General features: G+C 55.8%; 2 protein-coding genes across 5 annotated transcripts; one reads left to right on the top strand and one right to left on the bottom strand.

The window, feature by feature from the left end:
* The first annotated feature begins 79 nt into the window (after window positions 1-79).
* On the top strand, window positions 80-4,809 carry Dlk2 (delta like non-canonical Notch ligand 2). Of its 2 annotated transcripts, none has more exons than XM_028887211.2 (6): window positions 80-275; window positions 769-899; window positions 1,163-1,226; window positions 2,423-2,553; window positions 3,015-3,159; window positions 3,890-4,809. In XM_028887211.2, the coding sequence occupies exons 2-6, from the start codon at window positions 824-826 to the stop codon at window positions 4,617-4,619; spliced, it is 1,146 nt and encodes a 381-aa protein (XP_028743044.1). In that variant the 5' UTR covers window positions 80-275; window positions 769-823; the 3' UTR covers window positions 4,620-4,809. The 2 variants fall into 2 exon arrangements, with proteins under 2 accessions (XP_028743044.1, XP_028743043.1); XM_028887210.2 differs by having other exon boundaries at window positions 271-349.
* Abcc10 (ATP binding cassette subfamily C member 10) lies at window positions 4,772-25,007 on the bottom strand. Of its 3 annotated transcripts, XM_028887208.2 has the most exons (21): window positions 24,546-24,706; window positions 20,479-21,700; window positions 20,141-20,368; window positions 18,532-18,688; window positions 17,109-17,218; window positions 15,557-15,636; window positions 14,394-14,565; window positions 13,107-13,205; window positions 12,524-12,713; window positions 11,841-11,918; window positions 11,230-11,424; window positions 10,252-10,411; window positions 9,909-10,089; window positions 8,445-8,788; window positions 8,027-8,196; window positions 7,411-7,571; window positions 6,972-7,234; window positions 5,991-6,136; window positions 5,803-5,900; window positions 5,557-5,669; window positions 4,772-5,202 (listed from the first exon to the last, which is right to left on the bottom strand). In XM_028887208.2, the coding sequence occupies exons 1-21, from the start codon at window positions 24,704-24,706 to the stop codon at window positions 5,037-5,039; spliced, it is 4,494 nt and encodes a 1,497-aa protein (XP_028743041.1). In that variant the 3' UTR covers window positions 4,772-5,036. The 3 variants fall into 3 exon arrangements, 2 of the variants coding, with proteins under 2 accessions (XP_028743041.1, XP_037055371.1); XM_037199476.1 differs by lacking the exon at window positions 4,772-5,202 and having other exon boundaries at window positions 5,209-5,669; window positions 24,546-25,005; XR_003736376.2 differs by lacking the exons at window positions 4,772-5,202; window positions 5,557-5,669; window positions 5,803-5,900 and having other exon boundaries at window positions 6,049-6,136; window positions 6,305-7,234; window positions 24,546-25,007.

Genomic DNA, 25,007 nt, shown 5'->3' with positions numbered 1-25,007 from the left:
CGGGGCGCAGTCGGTGCGGGGCGGGCCGCGGCGGCGGGAGGGGAGAGGCGGGCTCCGCCGGCACACGCCGCCCCTGGCAGGGGGCCGAGCGCGCGCGAGGAGCCGCCGCCGCCGCCGCTCGGGGTCGCCTGCAGCCCCAGATTCCCGAGCGCTCGGCTGGCATGGCAGCCACCTCGGCGCCGAGCCCCGCGGCCAGCTAGGGGCGGCCCCCCGGCCCAGCCCGTCGGATCCCGCTTGACTCTGCGCCCTGGGGACGCGTCGCCTCCCAGCCGGAGGTGAGAAACCAGGAGGACACGGACGCGTGGAGGGGACCCCAGGCCCAAGCGCGGCGGAGCGAGCGGGGGTGGGGGTGAGAGCCAGGCCTGGGTGGGTGGGTGTCGGAGGACCCGGGTGGAGACCGCTTGCGGCCGGGAACTGGGAGCCGTTCCTCCTTCCCCGGGCCCTCAGGTCCTGTCGCGCTTGCCTCTCAGCGCTGTCCCCATCCCTGCGGACCCCTCCACCTGGACCGTGATCCCAGCCCTGGCCATTCCCGCGCCGTGGCCACGCTCGCCGCTACCCATCCTTGGCCTCTTTCCCGCAGAACTGCCTAGTGGGTTCCTGTCTCCAGTCCCTTCGCCCGCTCATCCCTTCCTCGCCTCCACCCTTTCGCTTCCCACCCTGGTCTTCAATCGTTGAGTCCCTCTCCTTCTCCGGCTCCTGTCACTTGGAACCGGTCTCAGTGCCGCTATCTCAGCGTCCGGCCGCCTCCTAGCCAGTGCCATCCCACAGGTGTCCACACGTCTGGCCGTTCATCCGTCCGTCCCTCCTGGGGCCGGAACTGACCATGCCCAGCGGCTGCCGCCGCCTACATCTCATGTGCCTGCTGTGCATCCTGGGGGCAACCAGCCAGCCTGCCAGAGGTGAGCGTGCCCCAGGGATCGGGTCGCGGCCCTGTTCAGGGTCCTCGCTGGCACGTTGACCTCTGCCGGCTAGAGACGGCACTGCAGCCGCCCCATTCCATCCGGCTGGCGAGTCCTGGGTGATCCCTAGGAATAGGACTCTCTTCGGTATTGCCATGCCCAAAGCTTGAGTCCATCTAACTACAGGAACATCTGCCAAGTCCCGCGTCCCAGGAAGCCAGACCTTGACCCAGACTCACACCTACTCCACCAATCTCTTTCAGCGGATGACTGCAGCTCCCACTGTGACCTGGCCCACGGCTGCTGTGCCCCTGACGGCTCCTGCAGGTACTTCTGCAGCACACGTGCGTGCGTCAAATCCTCTGCTCTCCACTTTTCCACCCACGAGCAGGTCAAAACCCAAAACAATGTCTAAGAGCTTAAGATGCTATTTCTTTGTTTTCACACAACAGGATGACCAGTTCCCCGTTCCCCCTCCTCCCCTTCCCTCATCTCCCTTTGCCTCTTACTGGAGCTTGGATATCTGAGTTTTTATTCTCTCAAGGGCTTCTGTCCCTCATGATGCCCTTAGAGACGTCTGCAGCTTGAGAGTTCAGAGACTGAGAGCCCCGGGAAAGAGGGAAATAAAGAGAAGTGTTGCTTGGGAAGAAAGGCTGCGGGGAGGATGGGTGTTTTCCTTAGTGGATCCTGCAATGGATTCACCAGGGCAGACTGAGCGAATTCTGTGGCAGAAGAGAGTGTGGACACAAGAAGTGAGCCGACAAAGGCGGTTGTTACAAGGGGCTCCAGTGCTGGAGTATTTGAAACCAGACATCCCTGGAGGGCTTATAAAAGAAAAAAAAAAAAAGTCACCTGGCAGTGCCTTTAATCCCAGCAAAGGCTGTGAATCTCTGAGTTCGAGGCCAACCTGGTGAGTCCCAGGACAGCCAGGGCTACACAGAGAAACCCTGTCTTGAAAAAACAAAAACAAAACAACAGAAGTCTAGTGACTGTGAAGTGAGGCCAGGAAGATCAGGACTCCAGGCTAGCCTTATCGACTTGAGACTCTGATAAAAGCAGGACAAAACGAACGCCAGCCACTTGCTCTGGTGTCTGGAGGGATGATGACCCCGGTGACCTCAGAAGGTCACTCACTCTTTCAAATGTGTGTAACCAGACACTCCGGGGATGGCACCAGAGGCCTTTACACTGTTTTGTTTCTTTAACAATACCCTTCAGGGGAGGTGTTTTCTCAGCTTCCATGTGAGAAAACAGATAATGAAAACCTAGATAAAACAGATGCTGTACTTGATGCTGTGGTCTGTCTGTCTGATTGCTTATGTGTCTGTCTGCGCAGCCCTCCACCTGCCTGGGGCTAGTTTGCTTTCCCTTTGGGGCTGTTGTCTGTCTAGAAGCCCTGGTTCTCTCTCTCTCTCTCTCTGTCTCTGTCTCTGTCTCTCTCTCTCTCACACATACACACACACACACACACACACACACACACACACACACACACGTCCTGATCCTGTGTTTTGTCCCACCAGGTGTGACCCAGGCTGGGAGGGGCCGCACTGTGAGCGCTGTGTGAGGATGCCTGGCTGCCAGCACGGTACCTGCCACCAGCCCTGGCAGTGCATCTGCCACAGCGGCTGGGCGGGAAAGTTCTGTGACAAAGGTAGGGTAGAGCAGCCGTCGGCTCCAGAGCCCACGTGTTCTAGAATGTTCTAGAAATCCATCAATAGTTACTACTGACTGAGCACCTACTGTGTCTTGTTCAAATCCTCAAATACATCCTTACTGATCTCATTTCTACTTGATGTCTGAAAGGATCCTCAACATCACCTCATGATGTTGGAAAGACAGCTGCTAAAAAATTGTGCCCATTTTAAACATGATGAAGCTACAGTCCACAGAAGAGCTGTAGCTCCTCTAAAGTCAGTGTGACCCCGACTGCCGGAGCTGAGGCCAGGAACTTCCAGAACTCTACTTCAGCATAGCTTTCCCCAGCAGACCATACTGGCCGGGGATGGAGCTGAAGTATGAGCCACATGCACAGAGCATTGGATCTGGTCCATGTGGGTCCAGGGAACCAACTACGAGGGGCTGGCTATCCCACTCTTTTTATCTCCTCTCTAGATGAGCACGTCTGTACCTCACAGTCACCCTGCCAGAACGGGGGCCAGTGTGTGTACGATGGGGGTGGTGAGTACCACTGTGTGTGCCTGCCAGGCTTCCATGGACGTGGCTGTGAGCGCAAGGCCGGACCCTGTGAGCAGGCAGGGTGAGTGCTGGGATCCTGGGGGAGTGAGGAAAAAGGCAGGACTGCCAGTGGGGCAGGAGACTGAGGGTCAGACCCACACAAGGGCACTTCAGGACAAAAGCCCCACTGTGGTCGTGTGCCGGGTTCAGATTCCCAACCATCTTTTTTTCTATTTTATGTGTATGAGTGTTTTGCCTGCATATACGGCTGTGCACCACATGCTTGGTGCCCAAGGGGGTGGTGAGCCTCCATGTGGGTGCTGGGAATCGAACCCAGGTCCACTGCAACAAGAAGTGCTCTTAACCATTGAGCCAACTCTCTAGCCCCCCAGATTCTAAACCTTCTTCTCCTCAAATGATGCTTTGGTAAGGAGGGTGGCGTGGGGAGGGAGGCTCCTAAGATTCCCTTTCCTTCCTCACAAAAGCAGACATGCAGCCTTAAGAGCTGGCTCTTCCTGTGCGGATTATGAAACGGCCACAGGGCTGGACTTGCCCCATTTCCGCTACAGGCCTAAGAGCCTGTGGAGATAATATAGAGCACTTCTCTGAGCCTTGACTTTGGGCCTGACCGTGTGCTAACTGCTTGGGTTCTCTCATTTAGCCCACACGATGTGGCTATTTTTATTCTCACTTTAAAAATAAGGTTATTTGAAACCCGGAAGGAGCAGCCTGAGGTGACGCAGCATGAAAGGGGGCGTCAGTGGTCAGGACACCGACTGGCAGGGTGATCCCCGTGTTCTCTCCCACCCTAGTTCCCCGTGCCGGAATGGCGGCCAGTGCCAGGACAACCAGGGCTTTGCCCTCAACTTCACGTGCCGCTGCTTGGCAGGATTCATGGGTGCCCGCTGTGAGGTGGATGTGGACGACTGCCTGATGCGGCCTTGTGCTAACGGTGCCACGTGTGTTGATGGCATAAACCGCTTTTCCTGCCTCTGTCCTGAGGGCTTTGCTGGACGATTCTGCACCATCAACCTAGACGACTGTGCCAGCCGCCCATGCCAGAGAGGGGCCCGCTGTCGGGACCGCATCCACGACTTCCACTGCCTCTGCCCCAGTGGCTATGGTGGCAAGACTTGTGAGCTTGTCTTACGGGCCCCTGCCCCTGCCACAGCGGGCACCCCGCTGACACCCACCTCGGCGGTGGCCGTAGTTACGGGGGCAGCCCCCCACAGTGCGGGGGCAGGCCTCCTGAGGATCTCAGTGAAGGAGGTGGTGCGGAGGCAAGAGGCTGGGCTAGGTGAGTCCAGCCTGGTGGCCCTGGTGGTGTTCGGGTCCCTCACTGCCGCCCTGGTCCTGGCCACTGTGCTGCTGATGCTGAGGGCATGGCGCCGGGGCATATGCCCCGCCGCACCCTGTTGCTTCCCGGCCCCACACTATGCCCCGGCTCGGCAGGATCGGGAGTGCCAGGTTAGCATGCTGCCAGCAGGGTTCTCTCTGCCGCCAGACTTGCCCCCTGAGCCTGGCAAGACCACAGCACTGTGATGGTGGCGGGGCCTCTCTGGCCCCCTCCTCATCTCCTTCACACCTCAGACTGGAGGTCCGTCCTCACCAGCCCTCAGCCCTCGGCTTTGGTCCACCCTGCCAGGGGGTTTCAGCCTCACACCAGAAATACTATTTTTTTAAAACACAGAATGTAAGATAGGAATTTTATCAAATAAAATTATGAAAATGATAGTGGGCTTCTGTGGAAGAAAAACTGGCCCAGAATTCTGGGCAACAAGGCCCACGGTGGGCCGGTTCTGAGGAAGCCTCAGCCTTCACCACACCACGCGCGTGTGGTTCACATGGGGAATCCAGGGCGCCCTTTTCCGTCTGGGGCAGGTGGAGGAGAGGTAGAAGCTCAGAGGAGAACTGTAAACAAGCAGCCCTGGTGGGCAGGCGCACAGCTCCCTGGGAGGCTCAGGGCCCTGCGGGGAGGGAGTGGGGGGCTCCCTGCTGGCTGCTCTGCAGGAGCTGCTGGAACAGTGACTTGGGCTGACTGCGCAGGACTGAGGGCGAGTCCAGCTCCACCACCCTCCCGGCGTGGAGCACCAGCACCCGGTCAGAGTTTAGGATTGTGTTGAGCCTGGGTGGGAGGAGATTGTCAGAGAGAGGAGATGGGATACAGTGCCCTACAGAGAAAGCTGACCCGATTTCCCTCCAGATCGCTCCAGACTGCACAGATCTGTCCCCCACAGGTTGGAGTCCCTGGGTCTGTGCTTTGGGAAGAATGGTGGTGTTTTTCAGGATAATGGGCTACCGAGGGCCTGGGGCTACCGAGGGCCTGGGGCTGTTCCTGAAGGAGGAGGAGCCGGGGTCCCCAGGCCTTGATCCCCTGCCCACCCAATGCTGTCTCTGGGGTCTGATCTCCTTCTGTGAGGAGAGGGTCCTGGCAAGGGTCCGAGGCCTGTGCCTCCACTGTCCCTGAGTATTCTCACACCTGTGGGCAATAGTCAGCACCGTCTTGCTGGCAAAGCGTTTGCAGATGGTCTGCTGGAGCAGCTGGTCTGTCTTCTGGTCCACACTTGCGGTGGCCTCATCGATGCACAAGATCTGGACCGTTTGGAGCAAGGGGGAGGGGGGTGAGAAGACTGTAACCTACCTACAGTTCCCCACCCTCAGCTTCTCCCTGAAACCTCTCCCAGCCCCCGTCCTCCCTCTTGGGTGTCCCTTCCTCTTGTTTTACCTTGGCATCTGTAAGAAGAGCCCTGGCCAGGCACAGCAGCTGCCTCTGTCCCAGCGACAGGTTCCGGCCCCTCTCCCCCAGCTCTCCGTCCAGACCACCTGGAGGCAGAACATCTCCATTGCCGAGGCTGCCCTTTGCCTCTCGCCTGCTCTTCAGGCCAGGGCCCGGCACTCACCCACGGCACTCACCCACAGCGACGATCGCCTCACTCAGGTGACACTGCTCCAGCGCTTGCCACAGGGCCTCGTCCTCACGGAGGCCCTGGGGGTCCAGGTTCTCCCGGACAGTCCCACTGAACAAAAAAGGCTCCTGGGGGATGATGGCTAGCTGGGATCTGGGGAACAAGGACACGGGGGCCAGGCTGGAGATGCGTCCATCTTCTTGTGGCACAGGCTTGCCTATGGGCCCTGGCACTTGTAAGGAAATCTGGGGTTGAGATCCAAACATCACTCCCTCTGCTTCCCATCCTTTCCCACCAAATCATCAGTCGTCAGCCACACACCTAGGACAGCACTGGCACTGTGAGAAGAACCAGAGAGGTGAAGGCCTGGACCTGGCCTTAAGGAATCACACTTTACTGAGGTGTTCAAAGCCAGAACCAATGGGCTGAGCTGTGGTGCTGACCCCAGAGAGGGCAGTGGCGAGGCAGGAAATGAAGAGGGCGGGAATGGGGTGCAGGCATTTCTAAGTGGGAGGAGGTCAAGGGGCGAGAGAGGGCGGAAGAGGCAGGGCAGGGAGCTCTGGGCTTAGGATGAGACGTCCTTACCCTTTCCGTGTTGTGGACTGGGAGAAAACGATGCTAAGTTAAACTGGGAATGGGCATCTATAGCTTCAGATGAGGTCACGTGTGGCCAAGTGCACTTGACCCAGGCCCCAAGCTGCACCATGTATTGCCTACCAAACCTGAGGCCTGAGGGCTCATGGCATCTCGGAATACAGCTCCTGAGAGGCTCTGACTTAGAAGGCAACGGCTAGTGTTTGGAGTAGAAGGTGTGTTCTGGGAAGCACAGGAAAGATGGAGATGGGGATGCACCCAGCCGGGGGCGCAGCTGACCTGTCCTCCCCTATCCACCGCATCTTCCTTGTCTGCTGACTGGCTGCCCTGAGTCTACTTACACCTCCCCAGAGTAGTCCCACTGCCCTCCTCCCAAGTCACCTGTCCCCCAGACCTGAGCTCAGCCAGCTCCAGCTGGCTGGTGTCCACGCCGTCAAGCAGCACCCGCCCGGCGCTGGGCTCCAGCAGCCGGAAGAGCACCAAGAACAGGGAAGACTTGCCGGAGCCCGTGCGGCCTACAATGCCCAGCTTCTCTCCGGGCTCCACTCGGAAGGTCACCCTGTCCAGGGCGTTTGGCAGCCCTGGCCGATACACCAACACCACGTCCTGGAACTCCACGCTTCCCTGGGTCAGCCACCTGATGCCCTGCTGGGGTGTCTGTGGGTCAGAGGTGAAGGGAGAAGGATGCTGAGGGCAGAATCGGAGGATGGAAAGAGGAGATGAGTGGAGAATGGCGGATGTGATCACAGAGGTGCAGGAAACAGGGAGAGGAGAGGATGGACATGGAAGGAGGGGACCGGGAAGACTGGCCTAGGGCGGCAGGGCAGACCCACCTGCGCTGGCCGGCCTCGGGGCTCCTGAGGAATGTCGCAGGAATACTCCTCCAGTCGCTCGACACTCACCATCATGCCTTCTGTCTGTGTGAAGCTGCTCACCAGGCCCGAGAGCAGGCCCGTCAAGGACAGGGCATAGGACAGCACCAGGCCCACCAGCCCTGGGGAGAGGGACAGCATCTGCTAGGGATGCGTGGGGGAGAGGGTGTGCAGAACAAGAGAATCCCAGCCCTGGACTGCAGGCGGTCAAGGGCACAGGAGCAGGCAGACGACAGGAGCGAGGCCGGGGCAGAGAAGGCTGGCTGGAAGGACTGGAGTCCCCTGGAGAAGGAAGCTCAGAGGGGTGGCGGGCAGAGACCAGGGAGGGACGGGGGCAGAGTAGAAGGGCTGGGGTGGGAGCGAGGAAAGGATGACCACAGAAGCCTTGGTCTGGTCCCAGTTCCACCACTGCCCCTGGATTCCTTAGCATTAAAAGGAGGATGATGATGGTACTGATGAAGGGAACACTGGGCAGGAGGTGACACTGGGGGTGCGGGGAGACACCGGGGGTCTGGGTCAAGGACCTGGATGGAAGGACTTGCTCCTAAAGTAAGGGTGACGGGTCCCTAGGCGGCACCTGGGTTGGCAAGGCCCAGCTGGTGCTGTACCAGGGCGATGGCGGCGATGGCGCTGACCACGGCTGCCCCCATGAGCTGCAGTCGAATGTCCAGCCACTGCGTCGTGGCACAGGAGGCGAACTGGCACCGCTGGTTTAGCTCCAGGAGTCGCTGGTTCTCCTCCTCAAACCTGGGGGAGGCAGAGAAGCCACACCACTGCTGCAGACCTCACCCTTCCCCGGCACCCTTCCTGGAAGCCGGCCTACCTACTTCCTGCTCCACCTTACTCCCCGATCTTCACACTTCCCGAGTGTCCTCTCCCCGCTGTCTATACCCAAGGAGGACAGGCTCCTTTACTTCTAACCCTGCCCTGCACGCTCCCCCATTACCGCCCCCTGACCCCCGGCCCCCGACCCCGACTCTGGCTGGGAGATGCACCTGTAAGTGGTCCCTGCAGCCCGGAGCACGGGGAGGCCCGCCAGGGTGTCAGCCAGGTGGGTGTAGAGCGGGGACAGGGTGAGGCTGCCCAGGCGCCGCAGCTCCCGGAAGGACGCCCTGTAGTGACGCTGCACCCCGTAGTAGAGGAAGCCCAGCGGCGGCAGCAGCAGCAGCAGCCAGGGCAGGCCGGAACCCAGCACGACCAGGAGGCCCAGCAGGCCTACGGAATTGGCCAGCAGGATGTTGAGGAGGAAGGGCAGGCTGTCGTCCACACAGGCTACATCTGAGGAGAAGCGGTTCAAGACCCGGCCCGAGGGCGTGGAGTGGAAGAAAGCCACCGGTGCCTGGAGGAGGGAGGGGGTTGGACAAGGTCAAGGGCTGAAGATAAAGAGCTGGGGGCAGGCTGGTGAGGGGTGAGGTGGGAAAGACGGCCTTCAGTGGAGAAAAGAACAATGTATCCCCAAAGTGTGGGGAGAGAGGAATCGGTGGAAGTTGGCGGGAACTACCTCAAGGTGAGAAAGACTCCGGTTCCTCAGGCCAGTGGCTGCCCTACAAGGCCGTGTCAAGCATCCATCACCCTCTGGGCTGGACCCGCTTACTGCTCCTTCAAGAGCAGAGAGCTAATCTTTCTCTACGAGACAGGCACCTTAGGCCAACAAGTGAGCCGTAGACGGCAGGAGGAAAACCCTGCCCGGGCTGGGTGGAGCGTGGCCTTGTCAGTTAAGGGTGTGCTCAAGGGCTGCCTTCAACTCGAGAAACTCCTGCCTCAACCTTCCAAAGTCTGGGCTTACCAGTGTGCACCCCAAGGCCTGGGAGGGGTGGGCCTCTGAAACAGCTCGAGATAAAAATTGTCAATAACTAGGAATAAAAATACATGCACAGAGCGGGGCGCAGTAGTGCACACCTTTAATCCCAGCCAAGATAGGTGGACCTCTGTGAGTTTGAGGCCAGCCTGGTCTACATAGTGAGTTCCAGGGCCGCATAGTGAGACACTCTCAAACATAACAACAACAGTACATGCACAAGAAATAAAAATCTAGAAACATGCATGCCCATGAAACACAGGCATTCTGTGATGAACAAGCGAAAAGGATAACATATTAAACTCCCTTAGCAAGGATGCGTATCGAGGAAGGGAAGGGAAGAGGAAACAGTGTAGACATGAAGGGAGGTAAAGAACACAAAAGAGAAAACAGGCCTCGCATGATCTACAAAGTCAAGCCTTAGCACCTCAAGTCCGAGAAGACACTCTAAGGAATGTTCTCTTGTTTGCCCTCTTTATGGATGGAAACAGGCTGACACCAGTTGACTCAAACCCAGCCACACTGACTCCCAGGTTTCTGGTCTGAGATAGTTTTCCGCTGCCCCCTCTGTCAGAGGCTGCAGTATGGACTGGGAATGTGAACGTGGTCCACGCACTGGGGGACACAAGCTGGGACCCCTCCCTCCTTCCCATCACCTCACCTTGAGGAGCTGATGCAGCGGGCGGTGGTGTAATGTGGCCGCTGCTTGAAGGGCACCTGCCGCAAAGAGCACCGCCCGGAGGAGGGTGCAGAGAGAGTTAACGCCAGCAATGGTGGCATACACGGTGAGGTAGAAGTGGACATCGGAGGAGCCGTTGGAAGCAGTTCTGAGCAGTGGGATGCTGAGTGGTGGGGAGGAGACTGCAGGTAATCCAAAGAAGGCCTACTCAGGGGTCCCTTCCCTTCTCTTTTCCCACCCTCTAAAAGACACAGTTCCAAGCCTGCCCTCCCTCCCTCCAGGTTACTGGAGAGCACCAGACCTCCTCCCAGCCCCGGCCACTCACTAGAAGTTTCTGGAGGAGAAGAGAAGCAGCGGCGGCGGCGGGGAGAAGAGCACTGTGGATCCTGGGCTGGAGGAAGCTGGGCCCTCCTGAGAGCTATTCCTGGCTGTCTTCAGCTGAGAGAGCCAGTGAGAGAGCCACCAGTCAGCGCCGTTGCGTGTGGCTGGACATGAACGGGAGGAAGAGGCTGCAGAGCTCCCCGCTTGCTCTGCCCAGACCCCACACTCTCAGCCCACGACAGTCTCCCTCTTCTGCACTCCGCCCCGGGCCTCCGCGTCTTACCCACTACCCCTGCGTCTCCCTACTGCACACTGTCCCTAGACCTACCACCCCTCAGCTCTGGGACAGCGTGACCAATTTTGCAGAATGGGACTTGCCTGGATGGCAGATCAAAAGAGAGCTGTGGAAACCCAGCGTGGTGGTGCACATCTAGAATTTCCATACTCAAAAGCTGAGGCTGGGGGATTGAAAATTCAAGGCCAACCAAACCAGCCTGAGCTGCACAGTGAGACCCTGTCTCAAAAAATCGTAATAGTACATTTTTTTAAAAGGGTGACTATGATGGGGGCTGGAGAGATGGCTCAGCAGTTAAGAGCACTTGTGGCTCTTGCAGAGATCCCAGGCTCAATTCTCCAAAGCCACACGATCATTCACAGCCATCCGTAACTCCAGTCCAGGGGATCCCATGTCTCCGGACCCGTGTGCACCAAGCATACATGGTGCACGACACACGTGCAGGCAAACATCACACAGAAAATGGATTTTGTGTTAATTAAAAAGAGGACTATGACGGAGCACTAAGGCTAGCTGACCTCCGGAATCCTCAAAACTGGGGCACACCTTGTGTCCAACTGTTGTCTATGCGTGGCAAGGTTCTGAGCGTGGGGTGACACCCAGGTGAATACAGTCATGAGCCCCTGGACAGCATGGCTGGGGGTGTGGTGGAGGGGGGCAGGCAAGGCCCTTCTGGGGCGGTCTCACCTTGCATGAGGAGCAGAGAGACGAGGATGGCGACGGCCAGGCCGCTGCCCATGGCCCTCCAGTACGCTCGGTACACATGCAGGGCCACAGCGCCCTCATTTTTGCTTTCTTCCTGTACTAGGCGACCAGATGTGCTCTGCTCCGCCTCCAGCCCCTCTGCGGTTTCCTCTGGGTTCTGTACTGACAGGGACTTGCCTGTGAGAATCAGGAAGGCCTCAGAGGAATTACACTTGACGTGGGAATGTTTTACAGGAGCAGGCAGGCTTTAAAAATCATTTCCATTGTGTGCTGATAAAAAGCAGAGTTCCAGGACAGTCAGGACAGAACAGAGAAACCCTGTCTCAAAAAGCAAAACAACACAAAACAGCAACAACAAAAGCCGCCCAGGACTGGCGAGGGCAGCGAGCCTCTGAAGAGTATGACGGGTCCCAGAGTTTCACTCCTAGGACTTCGAGGAAAAACAAAAGGAAAACCAACTTTTCCATGTGGTGACACACATCTATGATCTCTTGAGGCCAGTCTAGGCTACTCTGGAAGTTCAAGGCCAGCCTCATCTCTTCCATGACACACATATAGACACAAGGCGGGGAATCCCAGCCCCTTCTTCCCACCTGAGCCAGCCACTTGTTCCTCCTCAGCCCAGGCTGTGGGGGCAGCTTGAACCAATGGCAGAATCTCACAGGGAGGCCCTGGAAGGCGGCAGGGGGAGGCTGTTATAGGTCGACACTGTGCCTTTCTAAATGCGTGGTAACCCCACCATCCCCCTCTGGCCATTCCCCCCAGTCTGCCCGTGTGGGACTCATTAGGTCCGTTGCTGCGTGCCTGGAGGGTGGCCCACAGACGTTCCATAGCCATGAGTAAGGCCCGCCCCCCACACCTGCGCGGGTATCGTCTGTCAACACTGCGGGAGCCTTTTCTCAGGTTCTACCTCAGTTCCTGATATTCCGGCTGGGCCTCACTTCTTCCTACTGCTCTGCCAACGAGCTCTGCAGGTGGCCATGCCCCTCTGATGGACAATAATCCACCAGAGCTCTGCTGTTCTTTCTTTACAAGAAGGCTGTTCCTTCGGGTCAGGTCACTGCTCACTTCATGACTGCTTTCAAAGCTCCCAGGAGGCTAAGTTCTAAGGGCTCGGGCACATTGCCATACACGCCCCCGCCCCGCCCTCCCCCCCATCCCAGCCCGTTCTCCTGTTTCCTCAGGCTGGCTCTGTGGAAGGGTGGCAGGATCCGCTCTGACACTCCACCCGTCATCCCACATCCCCCCAGGGCAAGTGTTTCCTTCGCCACGTTACCTGTTCGGACCAGGTGCCCGGCCTCCATCAACAGCACCACGTCAGCCCTCTCCAGGTACTCAGTGCGGTGCGTGCACAGCAGCCGGGTGGTGTGGCTCAGCACTCCCAGGATGCACCTGTGCAGCAGGTGGTTGGCCACATCTGCATCCACGGCGGCCAGAGGGTCGTCAAGGAGATAGAATGCTTTCTCCTAGACAGAATGAACATGGCAGGCACCATGGCCCCGGCCCTCTAGCTGGGCTCAGAGGCTCTCCTAGACCCAGGTCTCGAGGCAGTCAGAAGTGACAGGCAAGAAGGATTCTACCATAGTAGGGAAGACGTGAGACATGACAGACTTCCCTCCAACTCAACGTAAAGTCAGAGACGTGAGTCTAGTGCTTTGCTGGGCTCCAGTGCCTCAGGCCTTTATTTTTGCCTTGAATCAGAAAATAGGGGGTAGGATAGCCAATAACTAGGAACATGGAGTGAGGGAGGAAGACATCAACAAAAATATTCCTAGCCCCTCCTCGGCCAAGCTCCACGGTGCTAGATCACTTCCATACCCCTGACCTAACCACCTACGCACCCGGCCGACCTTATTTACCTGGTAGACAGCCCGGGCAAGCGCGATCCGGGCCCGCTGTCCCCCGCTGAGGGCCACACCCTTCTCTCCCACCTCTGTCTGGTCTCCGGCAGGCAGGATCTGAGGGGCAGACACCCGGAGGTTAGCAAACTCCCCACACCTCCTACCACGTCTCCTTTCCTTCATAGGAAAGACCACAGGGCCTTCTAAGCTTGAGACCGCACTTCAGTTTGGGAGGAGTGATTTAGAGGAGATAAGCCCAAATTCCAACACCTGGCGGCTACTGAACACTAACTATGTACTTAACACCTTCTAGGCTGTGGTGGTTTAAATGAGAATGGTCCCCATAGGCGCTCATGTGTTTGAATACTTGGTCCCCAGCTGGTGGAACTGTTTAGGAAGGACTAAGAGGTGTGGCCTTGCTGGAGGAGGTGAGTCACTGCAGTTGGTCTTTGAGGTACAATATTCCCAGTTAGCCCTCTTTGCTTTGTGACTACGGTCTCAAGGTGTGAGCTGTTCACTACTACTCCAGCACCACGCCTGTCTGCTTGTTGCCATGCTCCCCGCCATGATGGTCAAGGACTAGTCCTCTGCAACTGTGAGCCCTCATTAACTCTTCCATAAGTTGCCTTGGTCATGGTGTTTTATCACGGCACTAGAAAAGTAACTAAGACAGGAACTGTATCATTGGAAGATCTTATAAAGTTGGCATTATTTCCTCTCCACAGATGGGACCAAAGCACAGGCAGGTAAACCATCTTGCCTGTATGATGTGAAATAAATGATAAAGGGACACAAGATAACCCTTGATCAAAATCAAAGGCCTCCTGTCCAGGGAAGTTCCATATTTACCTGAGCAGGCCAGGGGTGACAACAGTCCTGGAGGAGACATGGGGATTGGCTGGAGAGCTCACAGGAAAAATCTGGTTTCTCTCTTATGCTTTAAGTACTTGGCTTGTGGGTATGGGGCAATATAATGGGCTTGGCAGCTTTCCCAAGGATTCTAAAGAAGACCTTGACTCTTCCAAACCTTCCTATTGGGTAGGCCAAGCCTCACAGATAACTAGCCTGGTTTTGGAGGCCTCAGGGCTCTTCTAGATGCTGTGTGCAACACCCTCCCCATCCTCCTTGGGCCTTACAGGGAACTGGGGACCATGCAGCTGAACACTCGTGGAGGCCCAGGGACTGATGCTTGCTCTAGATGTGTGACACCTGTGCAGAAGCCCTTCCCAGAGAGGTAAGTCTAGTCTGGAGTGTTGGGGACATATGGGGAAGCAGGCAGGTGAGGGTGTCGAGACAGGGACTCACGCTGAGATCATCATTGAGGGCACAGGCCTCCAGCACCTCCGTGTACAGCCGGGCATCAAATGTCTTCCCAAAGAGGATATTGTCTCGGATGGTGGCACACTGGATCCAGGGCTCCTGGGTGGCCAGTCCAAAGCCTTTGGACAGTCCTGACACTGCCACTGACCCACAAAGCCTGTAGAGAGCCAGGGCAGCATGGGGACCAGCTCCTTATTGAGCCCTTGCATGCCCAGGCCCTGTCTCCCAGATGCTTCCTCAGATGGAGCTGGCAGCCTCTGAGGTCAAGGGGTCCTAGCTGTGGGCTCACTGTGGACTGGAGAAAGCAACTCTTTGGCTCCAGCCCAGCAGCGTCCTATAGACACTGTGGAACCCAGGTGTGGCTCATCCTCACCTGCAAGCATGCCCCCCTCAAATCTTCACCCCTCTCTGGCCCTCTTCCCTCTGTAGCCACATCTATGACAGCAGATGTGACCTCTCCTCTTGTTCTAACTCGATGACGCGCTACTGTAGCAGTTCTCAACCTGCGGGTCTCGACCCCTAAGACCACCAGAAAACACAGATATTTACATTATAATTCACAGCAGCAGCAAAATTACAGTTATGAAGTAGCAACAAAAATAATGTTATGGTTGGGGTCACCACGACATGAGGAACTGTGTTAAAGGGTCGCAGCGTCAGGAAGAACTGCTCTAATGTTAACAATGATCTCCCCTGCTCCTTTTATTTGGCGAGTTTTGTCGATTTTCTGAGATAGGATCTCATGTATCCCAGGCTAGCCTTGAACCTGCTGTATAGCCAAGGATGACTTAAACTTCTTATCCTCCTGCCTCCACCTCCTGAGAGGTGTAGATTTATACCACTACGCCCAGTTTTATGTGGTACAAGTTAGGCAAGCACTTCACCAGTTGAGGAAATCCTAGCCCAGATTTACTTTGACAACCTCTGAATCTCCAGACTGAAACCACCACCCTAGAAAGGGGCCGAATTTTACCCTTTGGGGTATATGTGCACCCCCCCACTCCTACACACACACACACACACACACACACACACACACACACACACATTCACTCACTCACTCACAACATTCCCACATGCAGCAGGGGCCCAGGAAATCGCTACCTGAGGGTGAAGCCAGAGTCAGGGGCACACTGCCAGTTTGTTACCTGTGGAGCTCCCCAGTGATGGCGGCCAGCAGCGAACTCTTCCCACAGCCCACCTTTCCCACGATGCCCACCAGCGTGCCCTGCAGGGAGGCCACAGTCAGCACTGCCTGACTGCGGGGGAAGGGGTCGGAACAACGGTCTCCCTCCTGATGTTCTTGACTGACGAACCCCTCTGGGCCTCTCTGGGCCTCAGGTAAGTCTTCAGGGAAGGATGTCTCTCCACCCCTCGGACAGTGTGGACCTCAGTGACTGCATCTGCCCCAGAGGAGGTGCATGCTTTATTCTCAGTTTCAGCCTGTAAAAGGCCTCTGAGGGAGAAAGACCTGCCAGAGGGAAGAGGAAGGCATCTAGGACTCCTAAGGTATGCTGAGGCAGGCACGGGAGGAGGGATTCCTGTCTTTGGGGCCATGAGGCTGGGTTACATTGCCTGCCACACTGGGCAAAGGCAGAGTTCTGCAACATGCCCTTTCTTGCGATCTGAAATTTAAACCATCCTGCTCTTCCTTCATTTCTTAGTTACAATGTACGGTCACAGAGCTGTTTCCTGGCTCACGAAGAAAATCCAGGAATGTGCAGGGGCCTTTGCAGCTTTGTCCAGGATGCCCACGCTAGGAAGGCCTGGGCTGACCTATCTGCAGGCGAGCATCTTTCTAGAAGTGAGGGATCTGGGCTCAGGCTGCTTCTTCCTTGGCTAGAGCCTGCACGCTGGGAGACTGGCTGCAGTCACACTTCCACTCAATGGAGAGTCCGCAGACAGCGTGAGGCCAACACACAGCAGGCCAGGAGCACTGCAAGTTGAGGCCGGTCCTGGGCTGCCTCTAAGATCTGTGTTCTTGTCTTGGACTCTGTGATTCATCTACGTATTCTTATTACAAATTCTTGTTTGCTTAGGCTAGCTCCAGTGGGTTTCTATGACTTCCATCTATCTATACATAAAAAAAAAAAAAAAAAACCCAACACATTAGTAAAATTCCTTTGAAAAATTCCAGCCCTGTCTTGCCTGAACTAAGAAGAAAAACAAAACATTCAACAAAAGCCAGAAACGTGAGCCAAATGTGGTAGAGGCCATTCAGCCATTGCTGGAGAACTCTGGGTTGAGACATGGGGCAAAGGGTTAGACAAAGGTCAGGAGAGCAGACACTCAGGACCGTCCTGTAGGAATGTCCCATTACAAGCTCTTTGACTATATGTGCCGTGTCAGGAGTCACCAGGCATGACTTTGGTCATGAGACCACATGGGGATCACCTAAGTTGTTTGTACAAGTCCCTGGGGTCTGTTCTGAACTGTCCTGCGGCTGGAAAGCGACACAGGAGGGGACCAAACACACCTTTGGACCAGGTGAGTGTGGGCTGCCCACATTGGGAGAGTGAGCAGTGTGAGAAGATGGTATGGAGGAGTGGTATGCACACATTAGGGGTTGTCTCCCCTCGGATTGGAACCTGCACACCAAGCCCCACCTACCCTTCCCTCCCGGGAGCTGCATCAGTCCTTGGGTACCCGTCTGGGCATCCTGCTTTTCGGGAGCTCTCCCCGGGTGTCTGCCCCACAAACCTTTTTCACGTTGAGGTGACTGATGAAGGTCTTCTGGCTTGTGCCAATCGGGTCCCAGGAGAACAGGGCTTCATGCAGCTCCAGTGCCGTGGATGGCTCCATGGGGGGATCTAAACAGGGAAGGAGCCACTCATCACATTCTCCCCCACCAGCCACTCACCCCATGGTCCTCCTCCACTCACCCCATGCTCCTCCTCCACTCACCCCATGGTCCTCCACCACTCACCCCATGGTCCTCCACCACTCACCCCATGGTCCTCCACCACTCACCCCATGGTCCTCCTCCACTCACCGCATGCTCCTCCTCCACTCACCCGGGCTCCTCCACCACTCACCCCATGGTCCTCCACCACTCACCCCATGGTCCTCCACCACTCACCCCATGGTCCTCCACCACTCACCCCATGGTCCTCCTCCACTTACCGCATGATCCTCCACCACTCACCCCATGGTCCTCCTCCACTCACCCCATGCTCCTCCACCAACCACTCACCCCATGCTCCTCCACCATTCAGCCCATGCTCCTCCACCAACCACACATCCCATGCTCCTCCACCACTCACCCATGCTCCTCCACCACTCACCCCATGCTCCTCCACCAACCACACATCCCATGCTCCTCCTCCACCACTCACCCATGCTCCTCCACCACTCACCCATGCTCCTCCACCACTCACCCATGCTCCTCCACCACTCACCCATGCTCCTCCACCACTCACCCATGCTCCTCCACCACTCACCCATGCTCCTCCACCACTCAGCCCAGGCTCCTCCACCACTCACCCAGGCTCCTCCACCACTCACCCATGCTCCTCCACCAACCACACATCCAATGCTCCTCCACCACTCACCCATGCTCCTCCACCACTCAGCCCATGCTCCTCCACCACTCACCCATGCTCCTCCACCACTCACCCATGCTCCTCCACCACTCACCCATGCTCCTCCACCACTCACCCCATGCTCCTCCACCAACCACACATCCAATGCTCCTCCACCACTCATCTGCTGGGATGTAGTGGGGAAAGCAGTGGACGTCACTGAGTCACCTGTCCCTTATCGACCTGTCCAGAGCTAATTCAGCCTGAGTCTCCTGAGTCTAGCTTTTGTTCCTGACTTCTCTGGAAACATCTACGTACACAGTCCAAGAGGCTAAGGCTAGAGAGATGACTCAGTGGTTATGAGTACTCTTTCAGAGGACCCCAGTTTGGTTCCCAGGATCCACATTATAAGGCTCACGCCTGTTAACTTTAGTTCCAAGGGAACTTCTGGCCTCCATTGGGTATCTGCACACATGTGGTACACATACACATACTTAGGTATATGTACATACACAAAAAATAAAATAAGTCTTAAAACAAAAAGATTATATCACCCCCCTCACCGTGCACTAAGTTCTTCCCTCTAGCCCCTTCCCCCTTACCGGGGCTGTAGTAGGCCTCAGGGTTGTAGTTTGGAAGATCGAGGAAACGCTGGATCCGGTCCAAGGATACTTTGGACTCCAAGAGGCCATTGATCACCCAGGGGAAGTTGTTGAGAGGAAGAATGAGCAGCCGTACCAGCGCCAGTGCCGTAAACACCTAAGTGGGGGTGAGGGTGAGGCGTTAGTCCCTGAGTCTTGCTCTAAGGGTGGCCCTGTGGACTGATCTCCGGAGGCAAGAACAGGGCAGCAGCAGGCCTAAGGAGCTGGCTGGGCTACCCTGGGGTTAGAAATGGCAGATGCCAGCCTGGTCTACAGAGTGAGTTCCAGGACAGCCAGGGCTACAAAGAGAAACCCTGTCTTGAACCCCCTCCCTCCAAAAAAGACAGAGGTGGCCATCCTAAGAATTCTAGAAATTCTGAATGTTCCTTAAGAATGTAGGTTACTATTTTTGTTTGTTGACTTTTTGAGACAGGGTTTCTCTGTGTAGTCCTGGTTGTTCTGGAACTCGCTTTGTAAACCAGGCTGGCCTCTGATTCACAGAGATCGCCGGCTTCTGCCTCCCAAGTGCTGGGATTAAAGGCGTGCGCCACCACGCTTGGCTGCAGGTTACTATGCTGATGCTGGAGACAGACCCAGAAGCTCACACACGGTAAGCACTGGCTGACATGGAGCTACACACAAACCCCCAAGCTTCTCTTGATAAGCACATAACCTAGGTCACTCTGAGACTTCCTTATAATCTGAGTGACAACAAAGGTCACTAGCCTTGGCCAGACCTAACACTCGAGTATTGACCCCTGCCCCAAAGGCCACACCAATCCCAGTTAGACGGCAGCTTGGGCTACACAGGGACACCTTGTCTATATATATAAAAGCACTTCTCACAAAAGGACTTAACCCCAACGGGAGCTGAAAATAAAGGAGAGGAAGAAAGCAGTCCCTTCACACACACGAAGAGCTGTACATCCGAGACCACAGAAAAAAGCCCTCAGAGAACACCCCCTCCGCTGGGAAAGGACAAGGCAGCCAGGGTCCTCTTTCTTCCCCGCCCCCGGCTAACACTAAGGGCCTGAGCTCACATTTCTACTCCACAGCACCCCTTCCCATTTCTCCCTAGGGCCGTCCTCTCCCTCTGCTGGCTGGTTTTCTGTCAACCTGACAAGAGGCAGCGTCATCAGAGAGGAGGACTTGAGAAATTGTCTCCAGAAAATCTTTCTCAACTGAGAAAATGCCTCCATAAGATCAGGCTGCAGGCAGGCCCGTAGGGCATTTTCTTAATTAGTGATTGATGGGGGAGGGTCCAGCCCATGGTGAGTGGTGCCATCTCTGGAGAGGTGGTCCTGGGTTCCATAAGCAAGCAGGCTGAGCAAGCCACGAGGAGGAAGCCAGTAACTGGCACCCCTCCATGGCCTCTGCATCAGCTCCTGCTTCCAGGTCCTGCCCTGCCTGAGTTCCTGTCCTCACTGCTTTTGATGATGAACTGTTACATAGAAGAGTGAGCGAAATAAACCCTTTCCTCCCCAAGTCGCTTTTGGTCATGGCACTCCATCACAGCAACAGCAGTCTTGGCATAGTCTTGGTAACCCGAAGACCCCTCCCCAGCTCTCACCTTGGTGGCAGTGAGCTGGTGCCCCATGAGGACGTAGGTGACGAAGATGACGATGCAGGTGACAACAGGCAGAGCGGCCCACAGGTACACGCAGGCTGCGTCCAGGTATTTGATGACCCGGAGTCGGCCCAGCTCTTGAGACCGGAAGGTCTTTACTCGGTCCCCCAGAGCCTGCTCCCACCCGAAGAACTTGATGACTCGAATGCCACTCAGCAGCTCCGTCATGAGCTGGAGACAGGGAAGAGAGAGCAGTGTGAAGCCGAGACATCGCTCACACACCTCCGCCTAGCTGCCGGGTGGGCTCTCCCTCCGGCTGGAGGACCCCAGAAGTCGCTCACCTTAACCCGGGCATCCTTGTGATGCAGCATCTCCTGATTGCTGGCCATGATGCGGGTGGCAATCACTTTGTTGATGGGTACCAGCAGCAGTGCCAAGACCAACCCGGCCACGAAGGCCATGCCCACCTGCTGGTACAGCAGGTAGAGGGTGATGGCCAGTTGCAGAGGCAGGCCCCAGGCCTCATGGAAGCTGCCAGCAAAGTTGAGCAGCCTCTCGGAGTCGGTGCCTAGTAGGTTCAGGGCCTCCCCCGTGGGAGGGCGGCTGGGCCCAAGCTGCAAGGCCTTCCGGTAGAGGATGCTCAGCACAGCCCCCCGGGCCTGAAGCGTCACTTTCCGGAGCTCATACCCATATTGGTTCTGCAGCACCGCACTCATCACAGCCCCACTGGCCAAGCCCAGGACGTAGAGCAGGCCGTGGCTTAGGGGCTCTTGCCCTTCCTCCAGGAAGCCCACCAGGAGGGAGAGCAGCAGAGGCCCAGAGAATGCCAGCATGGTCCCCACCAGCTTCAACAGTCCAAGGGCCAGGTAGCAACATCCAAAGGCCCCATACAGGGCCCTCCACAGTTGGGCTCCCTCCTTCCACTGTGCTTGGAAGGCGCGGGCCAGGTAGGCAGGATGCAGCCTTCGGGGGAGTCGGCAAATGTCCCGGGGCTGCCGGAGCTCTCCACGGACGCCGCGAGCAAGCAAGGGTGCCAACCAGGCATAGGAAAAACGTGACAACCAACTCTCTCCATCTTCAGCCACCTCTGTTTCTTGACTCTCAGAGGTCAGGAAGTGTTCCTGAGTCCAGGGCTCTCGTGGCCCCCCAGGGGCTGCCCAGCCCAGTCCATAGGCCAAGACTGCTGCCAGCTGCAGAATAAGAAGACAGACACGGCCCAGGGGTCCTGGGAGAAGCGGGGGCAGGAACGTGCCTCGCTGGCAATGCCACAGCAGAGTCAGCACCAGGGCTGGAGCTGGTAGGAAGGCTGCCAGAGCCAAGGCCAAGGGTCCACGGGAGCGGCCATGACGGGAATGAACCAATGCCCACAGGGCCAGGCTGTGGGTGAACCAGGCCACAGCCATCACACACCCTGCCAGAACCTCTAGCCCTATGGGCCCTGGGCGTGACCCTGGAGGCAGAGCCACTGGAAGGAGGTCTAGCAGTGGGAAGACAGACAGAAGGAAGGAAGCTGTGAGTCGGAGGCGCCAGCCAGGACTGAAAGGTAGGATGTAATCTGAAGTCCTAGAGAAAAAAGAAAAGGAGGTACATTAGGGCTGACTCCAGGCTCAGACACGCCCATCACCTCCAACAAGCTAGATGAAATAAATTCCCTTTCTGGCCTGCTCTACTTTACCCTGGAGCCCAAAGCCTTCCTTTACGGGAAGCCTTCCCAGATTGCCCAATCAATTTTCTCATTTACCCACAGGCTTTCTGATTCATTCTTTTGCTACAGGTACTAACAAATCCGAGTTAATGTTATAATACCATGAAGATTCTAATTAGAAAAAAAAACCCCACAAATTTTACACAAAGATAAACATTTCTATAAAAAGGATCCACATGAGTCCCTAATTTCATCTGAATCATCCTGGGGTGACATGTACTTATAACAGCTCTTGTCCTCTAAAAGGAGAGTCTACATTTACAACACCTCAGAATACTCTGCTCCAGCCTTCCTCCAGGTGTGGGTCACTGTGTGACCTCTCAGCTCAAGAGGATCATTTTTCACTTCATCTATATCTTCTTAACATCCAAAATGGTTTTCACAAACAAAAGGTTTATATTAAGAACCAAATACAGGGGCTGGAACGATGTCTCAGTGGTTGAGAGCACTTGCTGCTCTTCCCAAGGACTTGAGTTCAGTTCCCAGCAGCCAGCCATGTCAGGCAGCTCACAACTGCCTATAACTCCAGCTCCAGAGGATCCTATACCCTCTTCTGGACTCCACAGGCTCAAGAGCGTGCACACATGTGCAACACACACGCACACACACACACACATACACACACACACGGGGGGGGATACACTTGAACACACATATACATATATTTAAAAAAAAAAGAATCAAATATTGGATGGAACCAAGCATGGAAGTACACACCTTTAATCCCAGAGCTAGGAAGACAGAGGCAGGTGGTCAGTTTGAACTCTGAGTTCGAGGCCAACCTGGTCTACTTAGCAAGTTCCAGACCAACCAGGGAACTACATAGTAAAATCCTGAAAAACCAAAAACCCAAACCCCTCAAATACAGGCTGGTATGGTGGGGCACATCTGGTAACCCCGCAGTGGGGAGGGAGGTTAGGCAGACCATTAGCTCCAGGCAAAACTGGGCTATCTGACACCCCATCTCAACACCTCTCTCCCCATAAATGGAATCAAACACAAGGCCAGGCATGATGGTACACCCTTGTAATCCCAGCACCAGACAGGGTGGAGATGCAAAGATCTCCATGAGTTGGAGGTCAGCCTGGTCTACACAGAAAGTTCCAGCCCAGCCTAGGCTTTGTCAAAAAAAATCAAATAAAGAAAAATTTGTAGCAGTGAATGTCAGAATGCATTGAAAGTTCACATAAAAGAAAACCGGGCAGGGGGAGGCATGGCGTGTGACAGATGGCTGTTCTTTCGGAGAATCTGAGTTCGGCTCCAAGGACCTGCAGGAGAGCTCACAGCCCTCTGTAACTCTCCTTTCAGGGCACCCACTGCCTTCTTTTGCCCTCCAAGGGTACCAGACATGCATGTACTACATATAAATACACGCAGGCAAGCCCTCATATACATAAAATTCAAGAAAAAGAAAAGAAATAGAGACTGGAAAGATGGCCTAGCAGTTAAGAAAGAGCATGGGCTGCTCTTCCAGAGGACCAAGGGGTTCAGTTCCCAGCAACCGGTTACATGGTGGCTCATAGCTGTCTGAAACTCCAATTCCAGGTGCTCTGACACCCTCTCCTCTGGCTTCCTCAGGCACTGCACCCATGTGGTACACAGGCATACACTCAGGAAAAATAAATAAATCTTTGAAAACCGGAGGGTGAGGCTGGAGGCACGCCTTTGATCCCAGTGCTCCGGAGGCAGAAGCAGGCAGATCTCTGTGAGTTCCGGGTCAGCGTGGGCTACAGAGTGGCATTTTATTTCAACAAAACAAAACAATCAACCTGAGTCTGTTATGCTCTTTGGGATGCTGGGAAAGTTTAATCATAAACAAAATACTTTGGTGGTTTTTATTTTCCCTCACTTTGAAACGGGGTCTCACTATGTAGACCAGGCTGACTTCAAATGATCCTTCTGCCTCAGCCTCCAGAGCAGCTTGCACTATAGGCATGTGCCACTTTGCCTAGCTAGGGTTGTTTTCTTTTGTTTGTTTGTGTTGTTTTGTTTTTGAGACAGCAGAGTCTCTCCACATAGCCCTGGCTATCCTTGAACTCACAGACATCCACCTGCCTCTGCCTCCCAAGAACTGGGATGAAAGGCTACCATGCCTGACCTGACTGGATCCATCAGAGCAGGCTGTGGGTATCTGTGCTAACCTCCTCTAGGCTTTTGCCTCACTCTGCAAAAGAGACAGAAAGATTAACGTGGCCATCCAAGAACTAAATAGAAAATCAGGGGGAGTTTAGCCTCAACATCTTACGACACTGAGCCAAGGTAGTTCTAAGGTTTTGATGTTGTTCTTCTCCTTACTGCTTCCCTTCAGCTGAGTCTGCATCTGCTTTTAGACTAGGGAGAGAGAGCACAGCAGAGTTTCACGGACAGAAGTGGTGTGCCACTGGCCCTATAACTTCAACACAAGTCATCCCTTTTAGCTAAAACGTTTACCCATGTTTGCCCCCAATCCATGGCAGTTGTGTTTGGACATTTAGAACTCTGCAAGACAAATGCATTGGCAACTGTAAGGACGCGCCAGGTGCCGCACTACTGTTTAAACGCCTTGTTTCATTTAACTCTCAACATTGCAGAGGAGGTAGGTGACTTGCTCAACTAAGGGCGAACCGTCAGCTTTTCTTCTGCTTCTGCCCTACTCCAGAGACTTCGCAGTTCCAGGGATACCTGGAGGAGATGTGAGTTGGCGTCTGGCTGCAGTCTACCCACCTTGGAGTGCCCAAGTAGCAGGCACTGAGGACGGCGAGGAGCGCGTGGGGAAGGACGCTGAGCACCAGCTGGGTGAAGCAGTGGCCCGTGGTGTCGCCTTCCCACAGCGGGAGCGGTCGCGCCGCATCGGTGCCGCACAGCTGGGCCAGGAGCCGCTCCATAGACAGCGCCACAGGGTGAAAGCCGAGAGTGACAGGGCTCCGCACACCGTGCCCAGCCAAGCTCCGCCCCTCACCCGGACCGCCCCGCACTTCCGCCTCGCGCTAGGGCCCGCCCATTCTTGCGGTACTTCCGGAGCTGGATAGGAAGTCTCGGTACCCAGAGCAGGCCAGTTTCTAGATCCTGGTACTCACTCTGCTGCTTCTGTCTGCAGCGCCCCCGGAATCCAGAACTGCAACCTTAAATACGTCTGTGCCAAGTTTTAATATCCCGAGTGTTGGTGGGGAGAAAGGACGCGCGGGC

Source organism: Peromyscus leucopus, chromosome 16_21 (assembly GCF_004664715.2).
Source record: "Peromyscus leucopus breed LL Stock chromosome 16_21, UCI_PerLeu_2.1, whole genome shotgun sequence".
Taxonomy (NCBI): domain Eukaryota; kingdom Metazoa; phylum Chordata; class Mammalia; order Rodentia; family Cricetidae; genus Peromyscus; species Peromyscus leucopus.
Note: the sequence above shows the minus strand (reverse complement) of the source record. Positions and strands in the feature narration are given on the sequence as shown.

What these genes read in the sequence shown, in the direction of transcription:
- Dlk2 (XM_028887211.2), top strand. Translation starts at nt 824, where the DNA reads ATGCCCAGCGGCTGCCGCCGCCTACATCTCATGTGCCTGCTGTGCATC. An exon ending in GCCCCTGACGGCTCCTGCAG is followed by an intron (nt 1,227 to 2,422) that starts GTACTTCTGCAG and finishes TTGTCCCACCAG; the next exon opens with GTGTGACCCAGGCTGGGAGG. An exon ending in GGACCCTGTGAGCAGGCAGG is followed by an intron (nt 3,160 to 3,889) that starts GTGAGTGCTGGG and finishes CTCCCACCCTAG; the next exon opens with TTCCCCGTGCCGGAATGGCG.
- Abcc10 (XM_037199476.1), bottom strand. Translation starts at nt 24,706, where the DNA reads ATGGAGCGGCTCCTGGCCCAGCTGTGCGGCACCGATGCGGCGCGACCG. An exon ending in GGAACAAGTGGCTGGCTCAG is followed by an intron (nt 11,425 to 11,840) that starts GTGGGAAGAAGG and finishes TGATTCTCACAG; the next exon opens with GCAAGTCCCTGTCAGTACAG. An exon ending in CTGGAGCTGGCTGAGCTCAG is followed by an intron (nt 6,137 to 6,971) that starts GTCTGGGGGACA and finishes CTTGTTCCCCAG; the next exon opens with ATCCCAGCTAGCCATCATCC.